Source organism: Condylura cristata, unplaced genomic scaffold (assembly GCF_000260355.1).
Source record: "Condylura cristata isolate star-nosed mole 26May11 unplaced genomic scaffold, ConCri1.0 scaffold00011, whole genome shotgun sequence".
Taxonomy (NCBI): Eukaryota; Metazoa; Chordata; class Mammalia; order Eulipotyphla; family Talpidae; genus Condylura; species Condylura cristata.
The window spans coordinates 33,259,431-33,274,535 of record NW_004567112.1 but is presented as its reverse complement, the minus strand read 5'-3'; the positions used below and the strand labels follow the sequence as shown (position 1 = coordinate 33,274,535).

Here is a 15,105-nt window from a genome sequence, read left to right as displayed (position 1 = left end):
GTACTTCCTCCCCCGAGTGCCCAGTGCATCACGGCATGGCTATGCCACACTAGATTTACCCAGGCATCAGCTGATGGCACTGGCCCGTGTTCCTGTTTGGCTGTGCAGAATGCTGCTGCCAGGCCCCTTCGCTGTGCAGTCTCCATGGCATGTTTTCAGTTCTCTTGGGTAGACACCTGAAGTGGAACTGCCGCATCACTGGTAACCACGCCTAGCTTGAGGAACTGCCAGGCTGTTTTTCAAAACGATCACACATTCTACACCCCCAGCAGCAGTAAATGAGAGCGCTGACTGCTCTACAGGGCAGGCGGCAACCCAGACTTGGTCCGCGTAGGATACACACAGGGTCACAGCACACACCTAAAGGGAGAGTCACGCTCATGGCCATGCTGCCACTGCTACCAGCCACAGCCCTGCACTCCCAGGACAAGCACGGGAGACCAACCTGGCCACGCTAAGAAGGCCCCAGCTGCCTCTACCTCTCTGTGACGCTTCCCTTAGGCCACAATGGGGCCACAGAACAGCTGAAATGATGCGTCTCTCAAAGAGGAATAAAAACCCGACTAAAGGAGATAACTGAGCCAAGTTTAGACCTGGATGAAAAAATGTCTGCAAACAAATGAACAAGGAAACAAAATGGGGTGACAATGGAAAGAGGGAGGGGCACCTGCCCTCAGGTGGGCATATTCGCCACGCAGCGCGCCAGTGAGAGCAGGGCAGGAACTCTGCTGGCTGTGCCTGCCACACACCCCGACTGGCCACGGAGGCGCCATCCTTACCTGCTTCACACACTGGACTTCTCCAAAGGATTTTTTTTTTTTTGAGGCAAAAATGTCTTGTCTCTATAAACAACTGAAAATCTGCAGTCCTAACTATTTGTTCTAGGAAGGACACACAGGAGGGAGGATCCCTGGATGGTGCTGATACAATGCACAGGGGTGTCGTTTCTCCTTGGAAACTCACCCCAGCACAATGCCATAACTCCTGCAGGGAGATAGCAGCTTCTCTGAGATCACGGTGGTGTCTCCTGAAGAATGTTCTGCTCGGCTGGACTCCTGTTGCCTGGAACTGCATGCACCTCTCACACGTAGAACCCTCCGCATGACTGTAAGGTCTGGGGAGGGCCTGCCAATCCCCCACCCAGACCTGACCCTCCACAAACAACAGGACCTAGGAAAATACTTCGGATATCTCAAGTGTATCTATCTTAGGGGCGCCCACTCAGCCTTCACCTCAACATTTAAGACCTCAACAAACATCAGAGAATGAACATAATCAGCGGAAACAAGTTTGTCGATGAAATACAGTTTACAATAGGAAAATAGTGAAAAACTATCCAAGAGTTGGTAAACAGATTGACTAAATCAATTATGGTGCTTCTACATTAACTCAACATTCTGCAGCAGTTAAAAACAAGGAAGTAGAATTTGTACCAAAATAGATGCGCATGACATAATCAGGAAAAAAAACACAATGTCAACAACAAAAAGTATTACAAGATTCCATTTTGTGAAATAAATCAGTAAGATATACAGAGTTCTGTATGTACAGATAAAAATCTCAAACTTTTCACCAGTAACGTATTCCTGGTAGCTAATTTCTGTGACATGAGACTATAAGTAAATAACTGATTAATTTACAAAATGCATTATTAATTTTGCAATAAAAAAATAATGGAAATTTAAAGCGTATGAGGGACTAGAAAGGGCGAGAATGGAGTGTGGCCTGGGGAAGAGTGCAGGGGAACCACCCAAGTAAACACATGAAGAAATCAGTGTCATGGTAAAAGGGAGTTTCAACAAAGGAGGAGAAAACTAGAATATCCCTGAGGTATTGGACTAGAACTGGAAGTGTTAGTGTGAACTCATGGTCTTCAACATATATACCTCCTACTGCATATACAGATGTAGACAAGGATCTCTACAGGGGCAGACACATAAGGGGAGGGAGAGAGGAGGACAGAGATACATCCATGTATGTGTGAGGGTGTGCATGCATGTGTATACTCAGATATTCTCACTCAGTCCACTGAGTGAGAGGGCCCAGGCACAGGGATACCCCAAGAGCTCTGAGCACACCCAGTTCACTGATTTCGCTTCTAAATACCATACTCCACTAAAAGGAGATTAAGTAAGTGCTCAAAGAGGCAGACCTGTCAAAAGGGAAACAAGCTTGAAGGGACTGCCACTGGCAAAAATGGATTATAACCCACTGAATAACAACAGGAAACCATGAGCCCATACAGAGACAGATTAGCAAAGGGAAAACAAGTTGCTTTGTAATGAGATGCCTGGAGACACCACCTCAGTGGAGTCTTTAGTACCAGGGGCAAGTGAGACCATTTATCAATAGGATGCAAGGAGAGGAAGGCCACTTCTGTAGCAGTCCTGCCTAAGATGGATGAGCAGAATTAAACCTTGAGGCTGTGACAGATCCAGATTGAAGGACAGCATACAAAACACTGGCCTGGGTTACCCTAAGCATCAAGGTAACACAGGTCAAAGCCAAAGGAAATGGTCTATATTGGAGAGATCCATTCAGAGATATGAACATTAAATGAAATGATTCTGACCTGGATCCTTTTCTGACTGAAGACACTAGTGAGGTAAAAAGCAAGATTCGAATGGGGTCTGATGACAAGACAGTAGCATGTTAGGAACACTAACTTCCTGAGTTATGTCACGTAGGAGAATACCACGTTAGTACAGTGTACACATTAGTGTGTTGGGACTAAAAGTGTGGCAGTTGGAGACTTATTCTCGGATGATGGGGGGGGGGAGATTTTTTGTACTATACTTGCAACTATTCTATTAGTTTGCAACAATTTCACAGTTAAAGAGTTTTTTTTTTTTCCATTGCAAATGAAAACAAAGCAATGAAGACATTGCCATGCTCAGCTATCAGATGAGTTCAGACTGACACCTATCAGCTTTCTGAGCAAGCCCAGTGCCCTACCTTAACTTGGGAACTCTAAGTGGTCTTGACGGGCACGAGGTTCTCTGTTTAACCAGGCCTGCACTGCAGTTCTTGAAGGACACTCATTCTCTTTTCTAGCCCCAGACATGCAACTACTTGCAGGTGGAGACCACCAGCCCTTGCCACATTCCTGTGTAGCTCATTCCCACCTATGAGCTACACGATGACGCCCGGCCATCATCACTCACAACCAGACAGTGTCCTGACTGGTCTACGCCTCGTGACTTTGTCAATGTAAAACAAGAGCAGACAGCAGCAAGGGCAACAGGCCACACTCCCACCCCAGAACAGTAACTGTTCCCTCCCACTGGCACAGGGTTTTAGTACGTCCGAGTTTCTCTCCATCTGCAGTCCTACAGGAGCCACACAAAGAAAAGCAGCTACAAACCCCCAAGCCCCCAGGCTGCTGAATACCTGCTATAAACTGCAGAGACCTGTTCAGTCCCTCGTTTTTTGGCAGCCCTCGTGTCTGCAACGAGTCACAGATATGTGTGATCACTTTATCATCCTTTGTCTCCTCCATGGGACTGTAGAGTCCAGAAGGCGAAGACAATATTTGCTCACAGGTATCCCAATGCCTCCAAGACGACACTCCACAAATAAATGCTCACATGGGTGGGTGGAGGGGCAGCGGGTATATGGGTGGATGAACAGGTGAATGGATGCATGGTGGTGAGCTGATGTGGGGCACGGACAGGTGGGAAGGTGGGGGGGTGGGGGGGACCCGACCTCGGTCTGCCCCAGCTGTCCACTCTACCTGCTGCTGCTGAGCCCGGAGGTCTCCAATCTCCTTCTGGTCCTCCTCACGGAGCCGCTTCATGTCCTCCCACGACTGCTGCAGCAGGTTTCGCTCCCGCAGCAGCTGTCCATTCTCCCGCCTCAGCACGTCCACATCGTCCTTCAGTTGCGTCTGGTCGCTCAGGAGCCGGCTGTGGAGGGTGCTGACATCCCACACACAGAGTGAGCTTCGGCAAGCCTCCAACCCCCACCCAAGGTGCCACCAGCCCCTCCAGGTCCCAGTATCCCCAGTAAATCAGACAGGAGTCAGTAGCAAGCAGCTAAGTGGTGCCCCAGGGGAGCCCCATATGGGCCACATCCAGGAAGACACAAACCTGGCACCAAAAAGGACACATGTATGTATGAGACCAAGGAAAAGAGGGCTAAGTCTGTACCCAGTGTGGAGACCTGATTCTACATGAAGGTCTACTGGGCACACATCAGGAGGTGGGCAGGTAAATACCCTAAGAGGGGCACCAGGAGACTGAAGCTGCACCACCCTGTCTGCTTCTCCTGGAGTAAAGGCTGTAGCAAAGCCCCTGGACAGTTACCCAGAAGCCCAGTGATCTGCCTGGCCTATTGCCTCATGCCCTACATCACGTCCCACACTGTGACTCTGAAAGCTGGCAAAGGATGGTGTGAAGGGCTAATAGCCTCACTTTGAACTTAGCAAAACTGAGGCCCAAAGACAAACCTCCTAGTTGAAGGCCCACTACTCGTAATGGGGCAGACAGAACTAGATCCAGACTCTGGACTTAGATCCAATCTCTGACTCCAAGTCCAGAAAAAAAGACAAGTCAGGGTGGCCGTTCTGTAAACGCTGGGCGTCCTGACCAGGCAGGCCCCACTCACTGGTAGAAGTCGGTCTCCTTGGCCACCTCCTCGCATCTCTTCAAGGCGCTGGCGTGCTGGGTCTGCAGGCTCTGCAGGTCCGACATGGCCCGCACACACTGGATCTTCAGCCTCTCGTAGTCAGGGTTCAGCCTGTGGTAGGGCCTGGTCCAGACAGGAAACAGGCCGTGAACATGGGCCCTGGGATCATGCTGGCAGTAACACCTGTGCCCAGGAAGCCGTGTCCTGGGTCACTCAACCCAGAGGTTTCCAAACAATAGTCTGCACACTGCAACCACCTGTGTGTGCTTGTTAAACCAGTTGTCTTGGCCTCACACAGAGCGACAGAACCCGTCTGCACTGGAAGGAGCCGTGGCTGCCAGTGCCCCCTCCCTGCCTGGGTCTGGAAAACCGTCAAAGTGCCGTCTCATTCTCCAGGAGCTTCCCATGTTATGAACTTGCTCTTTAGAACAGTGATTCTAAATCTTGAGTAAAGCTTAAAATACTGATGCCCAGGCCAATTTCTTCAGCATCCCTGAGAGTAGATTCGGAAGTCAGGATTTCTTTTGAACTCTCCAAAGGATTCCCATGCGCAGCCAAGGCTGACAACAGTTAGTGGTGCCAGAAGCAAGGGTTGTCAAATGGGGTCCTGGACTTATCCTGCTGGTTCCACCAGGAAGCTAGTTAGGCATACACATTCTGGGCCCTGCCCCCAGGCCTTCTGATACTGGAGAGGGAAGGAGGAAGACGAAGAAGGAAGGGAGCACACATAATATGTGCTTTAACAAGCCTTCTCAATCTGGTGCATGCTCGAATTTAAGAACTTCTACTCTAGAACAGAGATCAGCACAGTTTTTCTGAACAGGGCCAGAGAGTTAACACTTAAGGCCTCGCCGATCAGTCTCCACTTTCAAAATGTGGAAAGGTCATGGACAACATGCACTCCAGTACACTGTGTCTTCACACCCTTGCTTCTGTGCTCTCTGGGGGGCACAGCCTCCTAAGAGCAACCTCAAGATATCACCCCAGAGGAACTCTTCTCAAAACAAGGTACAAGCCCCTGAGGCTCCTAAAACAAAGAAGTTAAACCAATTCCCCTCCCCTCCCAGCATCTCCCAGACAAATAAACCACTCTGACCCTCCCTGGTGGCACAGGGATTAAGTCTCGGCACTACCAAGCTATCGCCAGCCACTACGGCAAGAGTTCCACCCCTGCCCAGAGAGCTGACCCGCATGGTGCAGCAGACCTGCTCCCCTCAGCAGTGTATCTCATTAGAGCCACCTGTTCTGCTCCCCACTCTGGCTCTGGTGAATCCTCTCCCCTGCACCTCTGGCCTGTACCCCAGTTCTTATATGTATAAATAAAATCTTAAAAAAAAAAAAAGAAACCATTTTTGACACTTATAGGCCTCCCGCTCCGCCTACATGAAGCCTTCCTGAATTGTGGGGGTAGGTCAAGACTCTCTCTCTACCCCACTCCATATGCCACACCCACCCCCCTCGCCCCAGTGTCTACCTCTAAGTTCCAACAAAAGAAGCAATCAACAATTCTTCTCAAAACCACAAAGAAAGCCAGGTAGAATATACCTTTCCTAGAATGTATGTGGCCCGGAATCATTTTTTGTGTATTTACAAAATACAAAATACAGTGATGAGGCAGGCTGGGACCTCCTCAGATTCAGTGCTGTATCCTCTTATACCAGGGACCTGCGAGGGTTCAGCCACAGGGCTGCCCTCTCTGTTAGGGAGGGGAGTGAACACAGCAGCAAATGGGATAAAGAGGAAATGGGCAATCTGAGGGATGGAAATGAGAAGCCTAGAGAGAAGTTGTGACTAACACCCAATCAAAGAGGAGACACCGAGGTGGGACCAAGTTCCTCTAGCTGCCTCTAGAACCACTCACCCTACAATCACCTGCAAGGCCAATAGGAAGGCTGAGGGGCTGGCCCCTGGCCCTCCTGACACACACACAGCACTGTCGGGGTCACAGTGTACGATGGACACACACCCACACCGAGTTGTCTATGTGACTCAGGTCATGGCTCCAATTGTGACTCCACGAAATGAGAGTAGCCAGTGGCCCCCCCACCTCTCCAGCTTGCAGACACTGCCTATGGAGAGAGCATTTCAATGTAAGGTAAGAGCAAGGCTGAGAGCACCCCGTGAAATAAAGGTGAGGAGAGGGGTGGTGACGGCGTCAGGACAGTCGCCCTGCCTGCTGGGTCTGGGCAGGGGCAGGCACCATCACTACCTCTTGTCAAAGGTCCCACTGTGACTCGCGAAGGCCAGGCGCTTCCGCAGCTCGTTCCTCTCCCGGGTCATCAGCCGCAGCTGAATGGAGAGATTCTCCAACTTCTGGTTCACTTGCTGGTCCGTAAGGAGAGGTGGGGAAGGCACCTTTCCTGGGGGAGGAAAAGAATAAAGTGAGCTCCAATTGCCAACAGCCCTCACTCACCAGCCAGTCACTGTTCTGAGCTCTTGGCTTGTGCCACCTACTCACAACAGCCCTACCCATGGGTCCTGCTAGCAACCCCCTTTCATAGACGACATCACTGAGTAGGGAGAGCCTTGCCTCCAGCATCCATGCACTCATCCAGCCCCTACTCCAGCCCCGAAGCAGAACCCTAGGGGACCCCCTCTACCCTTCCTGGCGCTGACTTATCCAGGATGGAAACATTTGGATCCTAATCCACACATCCTTGCCTGGTCTGGAAATACTAGTTACCATCCACCCTGGGCCTGAAGAGGCCAGCCTGAGCCTTGAGCAGAGCTGCTGAAAAGATGCAGCCTGAGGAAAAAGACACAGCTGGAACTCAGAGAAGGTCCTGGGAAGGGCCATGGGCTGTGTCCTGCTCTTGTCTCATGGAGGCTGGCACGCTGAGTAGCTGCCTTGTCCAGCGGTCCACCTGCCTGAAGGACCTGCCTACCCAGCCCAAGTGTGCAGGCTTGGAGGAGATTCAGGAGAGCCACCCATGGCTACAGTGAGCATGACGTAATGTAGGTTAGTTGGGGCCTCACGCTGCCCAGCCCACACCAGGCCCTCAACACCTAACCCCCGGACTAGAATGTCTTGAAAGAATCACCATGCCATACACTGTTCCAGAACAGCACCTCTGACAAAATCCAAATCTGTTTCGAAGAAAATAACGCCTTCCAACGTCCTGGAAAACTGTGACTGCATGATGCTATACTTAATTCTGAATGTATTACTAACACCAAAAAGTCGCCTTATATCTCTAGGCATCAGAGGTCCTCAGTGGGATCACAGGAACTCCCTCAGTCATCACTTTATAGATATGGTTTGGGAGGCTGCCCATCCCACAGGCACAGTCCTTATCTCCCTATAGGCCCAAAACACACAAGACCAAGGCTGACCCTTGACCCACTAAGCCTTACAGGCTGGCGACTCATGCAAAACAAGGGTACCCAAAACAAACGTTAGATACTTGTTTCTACCTGTAGTGCCAGGGACATTAGTGAACGTGACACTATGGGTGACAAGCTGGGCCCCAGTCTGAGACAGAGCCTTAAGTTAAGCAAAGTTGGCACTCCACCCGCCCGAGTCGAGTGCCCTCTGAAAGAAGTGTTACTCTGAAGCCACCACCACCAGAACAAAGGAGATTCCTGTGCTCCAGGCCAGAGCTCTGGGTCAGATGTCCTGTAGGACAGGGCCCGGGCCCAGCATTGCCGTTCCCACCAGCACCCTTTCTTGCTACAAAGCTCTGCTTCACAGCATGAGAAGCCTTTCCTCATCTTCCCCCCACAGACTCTGGATCCTTATGCCTGACCCCAGGAGTCCTAGTAAACACACAGGTCCGTGTGGCCTGTGTAACTGCTTCCTCTTCTGGCAAGTGAAATCACTTTCGTGAGTGTTAATCCAGCCAGTTCCACGCTGCCATCTGGTCTGCAGTAGCTTACCCAGCTCTCTAACATGTGTGCTTCCTCTGGACACATGCCCAGTGCCCCTTCCAGAGAGGCCTACTATCTCCCCTTTAACCCACCCCTGGAGTGGTCAGTCAAACCCAAGGCAGTGGCATGAAAAGCCTCGACAAGCACCCGGAAAGGGGGGATTTCAATGTTTCTAAGTCATGACCAGCCCACAGCAGTGAGCAAAGATGTCCCAGGCCTCAATTAATCAAACAATCGCAGGAAAGTATGAAAATTATTGCCCCATTTTACAGTAGAGCAAACTGAGGCCCAGCCAGATTAGGCCATCAACTCAAAGTCACACAGATAGTCAGTGGTGTCCTGGGATGAGAGCCAGGCCTGGGTGTGCAGCTGGGGCTGACCACTGCAGCTACCGCCCCCAAGGCGGCCACCAGGAGAAGCCCCGGTGCACCTCTGAGCTTTCGTGTGTTCTCCAGACATTATCTGATCCCAGCCACTCAAGGAAGGTACTTTTGCTACTGACACCTCAAAGGCTAGGAAACAAACTCTCATCAAGGTTCAATACCTTGTCCAGGTCACAAGCGGTAAGCGTGAACACAGAGGTTTCCTTCTTCTGCCTGACCCAGAGCACAAGGTCTTAAAAGTTCATCACCTTTCTGATCTTCGGGCCTCTTTACACTCTCAAAAATGACTGCAGGTTCCAAAGCCCCTTTTTCAGATGGGCTCTCTCTTCGGAGGATCGCTGCCAGAACAGCCAACCTGCACCTCCAGCAGACGTTGTCCATCTGCCCTCTAGTATCGTCCTCTCTTTATTCCCCCACAACCTCCAGCCCACACCTGCTGTCAATAACCTCTCCTAGGAGAGTCCTGTGTTGAACTTCCACACACAGGTTTCCCTTCAAGCCATGAGACTTTCTTGAAACCTTTACACCGTTGTGTTCGATAGGTGCCCCACACCTCATTCTTGATTGAGGGACACTAGTGTTGACTATTAACAATGGTGTCAGGAAATAACTTCTTTCTATCTATATGATTGTTTCTGTAGGTTTAAGTCTTAGAATAATTCCTAATTAGAGAACACTCATAAAATATCAAGAGAACTGTTAAATTAACCTGTAGAAAGTTGAGCCAGTTTACACTTGCTAAATTTTGCCTCTCTTATGTATCACGAGAGCTCTTTTTTTCATTTGCATCTTTAAAGTCTGGACATCTTCTTAAATCCATTTTCTGTTTGTATGTAATTTTCCTTTGCCTGTTTTTCTATCTGATTGTTTTATTTATTTACTACACGAGAAGTGTCCTCATACCAGGCATGGTGTTAGCTCTAAAATATAGCAACAACAGGATACACCTTCATGGAACCTGCACATCATTCTAGTTTTAAAGACATTAAATTAAAATGCAATTATTTGACAGATAAGGTCCCAGAGAGTTCTCGTGCCCTTCTTCCATGTAAAGATTCAGTGCTCAGATTCCGCCTATGAGGCAGGAAGAGGGTCCTCTCTAGACACTCCATGTCTCTGGGGTGAAAACCTCCCAGCCTCCAGAACCCCAAGAAATAAGTCTCTGTTTCTCTAAGCCATCCTGTCAGTATTGCTGAAGCCGCCCCGCCAGACTGAGACACCTGGGTAGAAAGTAAGATAGGGGCTCAGGCCGCACCAGGACCCTGTGAGCATGAGTGTGTGCTCCAAAGGAAGGAGACACTCCCACTCGTCTGGTGAACAGAGGAGCTGAGCCCCGAACAGCAAAGGCCCAGAGGAAGAAAGCTGCTTGGACGCCAGGAGCCAGGACACTGCCTTGCTGCTTGGTGACACCCCCACACACCCATCAACCAGGGCTGCACATTCCAGGAATCCTCACGGGGACATAAGCAAGCACTCAGCTCCTCCTCCTGCCAATGCGTCAGGAGGCCGCACTTTCATAAATCTCTCCTGTTACTCCAATTTACTTGCAACTTAAGCCTCATTTTTAAAAAGTTGCCCAGAAATGTCTCCTCTTCTTCTGTAAATGTCTCCAGTTGCCCAGAATGAGAAATAAAAAGCAAGCGAGAAATGAAGTCAGGATGAATGGGGAGGAGAAAGGAACAATTGCCTGCCAGGGGCAGCATACCCTGGCAGGTCCTACCCATGGGACAGGTTACTCAGTAACAGGCTGCCAGGAGTGGGGGACAACTCAAAGAAGCTGATGAAACTGCCTGGAGATGCTACAGCAGACAGACACTGCAACTTCAAGACTGCTGGTTAGCAACGGCCTGGGAGCTGGGGAGCAAAGGCAGTGAGCAGGGAGGGTCAAGCTGGAGCTGAAACAGGACAGACCATCCGAGCATCTAATGATAGCCAGGGGGACCAGGCCCTACAATCAGGGACCCCAGGACAGGCTCCTAAACCAGTGTGACCTGGCCCTACAAAAGGGTAAATGTGGAGACACAATTCGAGAACATCATGTGAAGACGATGGTAGGGACTGGGCTGAAACATACACACATCAAGGAATGCCAAAGATGACCAGCACAGCACCAGAAGGAAGGAGAGGCCTGCACGTGTGCTTACACAGAGCCTTCAGAGGCCGTGCGGTCTTCTGACAACTCCAACTCAGACTTCAGGCCTCCACAGCTTTGGAAGAACGTCTAATGTGTGAGCACTCTGTCTAATGTTTTGTCCTGGCAGTCCTAACAAACCAATGGGGGTCCTTCCGCGTGGAAGCTGTTTTCCTCCATCACTCTGACCACATGTCATAATTCTTTATTTAACTGTCGCCCACTAGACCCCACGATCCACAAGCACAGGGACTACAGCTGCTGTTCACCACTGTGTCCGGAGCACTGCTGGCACTCGGGGGCTGCCTGTACACATTAGCCAAGTTAACACAGCGAACTCCACCCCCCAGGTAGCTGTGCAGGCGGGCTGGAGGCCACCTCTCTCTGACAGTCAGACAGGAGAAAACAAAAAATCGAGCCTAATGACCTCTGTGAGCCCTTCCAACTCAAAACTTCTCGATTCACCGTGACCTATTTGCTATCTACAAATCACAGCAGAGCATTCCTTAACTACCTGCAGAGTATGTAGCCCATATCACAAGGCAGGCCTGGGGACATCTAGGCCACTGTTGACCTGATTACGTGACTATCTCCATGGTGGTCTCGGGAAAACTCTGCCTGCGATAACATCAAATACTTTGCTGACGCAAATGTCTCTTGACGTATGGTCATGATGTCCCCTTCCTGTTCCCCACAAGACTTTGTCCCCTATTCCTATCCCACCCTCCAGACCTTATTCTTCATACCATTGTCGCATGATCAGCTCTTACCAGTCTGTATGATTTCAATAAATGGCCCAAGAACGTCTGCTCAAATAGCAGCGTCTTGCACTGCAAACCTGCTCCAAGCCTGCTGTGTCTCTTCTCCCTCATCACGCTCCTGCTGCAACAGTTCACTAGGTGCAGCTGATGAGAGGTAATAGAGCACAGTGGACGGGTCCCAGGTGCCTGGGGAGGCTGGGAAACTTTTACAACCTTCCTACAGGACATCGTTAGTGAAGTACAAGCAGATGGGACTCAAAGAAACACATCCGTATCAGGTTGGACTGGCTACTCCCATCCCTAAGGCAATACAATGCCCAATGTTCTGCCCCTGCTTACAAAGCACAGTCCCAAAGGGAACAGTCTCATGGACAGTGGTCACTATGACCCTGGCAAAGTAGGGGGGACAACAGGCTCATTGACAAGTCCTATGGCCTGCCAAAGGAAAGCAGTAGCAAAACACATGCTTCCCACCGGCATCCAGCTCCCTCCCAACACTGTGGAGGTGTCTACCCTCCTCCACTGGGAGGACATGCTGGTGATGAGAGACAATGGACTGTACTCAACAGCAGATAACCCATGGACGACCTGGCATTCCCTGAATCCAGGGTCACCCCAGTCCACACCCAAACCCCTGACCCTCCTGGTATCCTCCTGGAAGGAGGGGTTCCCAGGGAGCTGGTACTCACCCACACTGCTGAGGGAGCTGCTGCTTCCTGAGTCTGATGGCATGATGGACAAGCAGGAGCCTGGGAACAGAAGACAGACCGTTGTTACTAGCCCCAACGGGCTTCTTGTCTCTACCACAGACCACCGTCAGGCCAGCCGATCGTCGGTCACTGCCAGCCAGAGAACTAACCCCGTACCTGACCAAAGAGCCCTAGACAGGGCAGCAAGGACTCTAGTCTGTGGTGTTTCTGGCTCCTGCTGCCTCACCTTCCTGCTCCCTACTCTCCTACCATGCTCTGGCTCTGAGACTGAACCACACACAGGCGAGGAGAACCTGGAGCCAGCCTGCTGGTGTGCTGTCAGAACACCTGGGGAAAGACTCAGTATGGGAGCAACATGCCCCTTAAAGTGGGTCTGGGTGTTTCCCTCAGATTTTTATCAAGACTGTTGCTACCATGCAGGTAGCAACAGTAACATTACATAAGTTAAACATCTTGAACTACTTCTCCCGTTTTGCCTGACTGTTCTACAATTGGTCCTAACTGTATTCAAGTTCAGTCCCCAGTAATTTAGTCAGTGACTGCCCCCTTATTAAATTACTCATAAAATGATGAGCTATTACAGTCACTGAAGTCGAGGAGCAGCACCTGCTTTAGGGGGGTGGCGGGGAGGAGTAGCACTTAACATTAAGTCCTGCTGTGGAAACAACCACCATTGTTTGGTCTGAATACAAATATCCTCAGTCAGGATGTGTCACCCACCGTATATCAGAAAAAAACTCTCAAGTCAAGAGACCTAGTTTCTGAACCCAGCGACTGAGCAAGTCGCTTCAGTTTTTTGGAACTCTGTTTCCTAGTGTGTAAAAGGAAGGGGCTGGACTGGATGGTTTATAAGATGCTTTCCCCACCTTAAGCTGAAAGGGAAGGCAAACAGACTCAGAGGCTACCACTGGGCACAAAAAGCCAATGCGCAGAGGTGACGCAGCAAATGCAACAGGATAATGGGGACGGCGACGCTTTGTTCTTGAAGCCGATGGAACGGTGGCAATGGACAGGTGCGCATGCTGGGCAGAGCAGGTAAGCCAGGGGTGGGATTTTGGAGTAAGTCCTGAACAAGTGTTAGGAGTTTAGTGTCAAGAATCTGCCGAGAGGGACAGAGAACTTAGGTTCCCAAATGCCCAAAAGTGGACGACTGGATTAAAAAGATGTGGTACATATACACAATGGAATATTACTCAGTCACCAAAAAAAAAAGAAACACGTATCTTTTGCAGCAACATGGATGGAGCTGGAGAAGATCAGGCTTAGATAAGCCAAAAAGAAAAGGAAAAATACCGAATGGTTTCACTCATAGCAGGAGTATAATGGACCAAGCGAGAAAATAATGATAATGATGAACAGCCATATACCAGAGACATTTTATGGGGGTGGAGTGGGGAATGGGATCAAAAACAGTGAGGGGAGGGAAGTGTCCTGGACTATGGTGATGGCACAGGTGATTTGGGGATGGGAAGCCTACGAGGATTGCAACTGAGAAGGAAAAATGCACAAAATTATGTAAAAATAAACTATTAGAGATTAAAAGAGAGAGAGAGAGAGAGAGAGAGAGACCTTCCAGAAATGGAGGGGCCAAATGTAAAGGGTTCTCGCCCTACTCCAAAAGAAAATACGCATTTCTCTTTACAGAGGTAACACAGGTTGACAACACTATGAGATGGGAGAACAGGTTCCCACCTCTTCAGATGAATGTCACCACTGCACACCCACACCCACCTCAACTCTTGGCTAGCCTATCTGCACACCCTCAAAAGGAAAGGAAAGGAGATAAACACATGGGGGAGAACGGGAGGAGAGGAGGTAAGTTCATGGAGAGGAGGTAAGCTTATGGGAGGGGCAGGGAACAGAACACCAGGGGACAGGCAAGCCCCCGTGGAAGAGGAAGACTTGCAGGCCACATGTGGGCCGAGAAACAGCCTCAGCGGACAGCCTACAGGTGAGCTGGTAGGAAAGATGAAGACCAGAACAGGGACATCAGTGAGGGCAAGAACTAGGACAGGACCAGAAGTGTCTGGCAGGGCTTCCGTGTGCACTGAAGAGGATGTCTAGGGGAGGGGGGCAGTGTTCTGTCTCCAGACAGTTCTGTCAGGAGGGATTCAATGTTGAATTTGACTCTGGAAGCGGAACTGGGAACAGTGGGCAGAGGTCAGGAGGGCCTGGCAGACACACAGCCTGGGTCTGATACATGCCAAGGCTGCCATGGGGGCGTCTGCAGCACATTTCACGGGAAGGTCTTGCACACCTAGCAGGGATTATCACAGGTGGGATGGGCACATCATTTGAAGGAAGAGGGAACCAGAAAGCCCCATTTAGCCTGAAATTCCTTGACCCCGGGAAAAAGTAAATAACCAGGGGCCGCCCTGGTGGCGCAAGGGGTTAAAGAGCAGCACTAGGAATCTCTTCACAGCCACTGCAGCACAGGGAGGTGGCCCATACAGCACAGCAGACCTCTTCTGTCTCGCCCTCGGATCTGCCTGTTCTGTTCCCCAGTCTGTCGCTGGTGAATCCTCTCACCTCCCACACCTCTGGCCTGTACCCCAGTTCTTGTGTGCATAAGTAAATCTTTTTTTAAAAAAAGTAAATAAGCAACCTTCATTAAGATGCCTCCAGAT

At 50.3% G+C, this 15,105-nt stretch overlaps 1 protein-coding gene across 2 annotated transcripts in view; it reads right to left on the bottom strand.

Moving 5' to 3' along the window:
- The window catches only part of DLG5 (discs, large homolog 5 (Drosophila)), a 102,924-nt gene that overhangs the window by 46,757 nt on the left and 41,062 nt on the right, over window positions 1-15,105 (bottom strand). For both annotated transcript variants that reach the window (XM_012723781.1, XM_012723782.1), the window contains exons 2-5: window positions 12,458-12,517; window positions 6,836-6,986; window positions 4,606-4,749; window positions 3,734-3,917 (exon numbers count right to left, since the gene is read on the bottom strand). In XM_012723781.1, coding sequence (XP_012579235.1) covers window positions 3,734-3,917; window positions 4,606-4,749; window positions 6,836-6,986; window positions 12,458-12,517 — 539 coding nt within the window. The remainder of the gene's footprint in view (window positions 1-3,733; window positions 3,918-4,605; window positions 4,750-6,835; window positions 6,987-12,457; window positions 12,518-15,105) is intronic.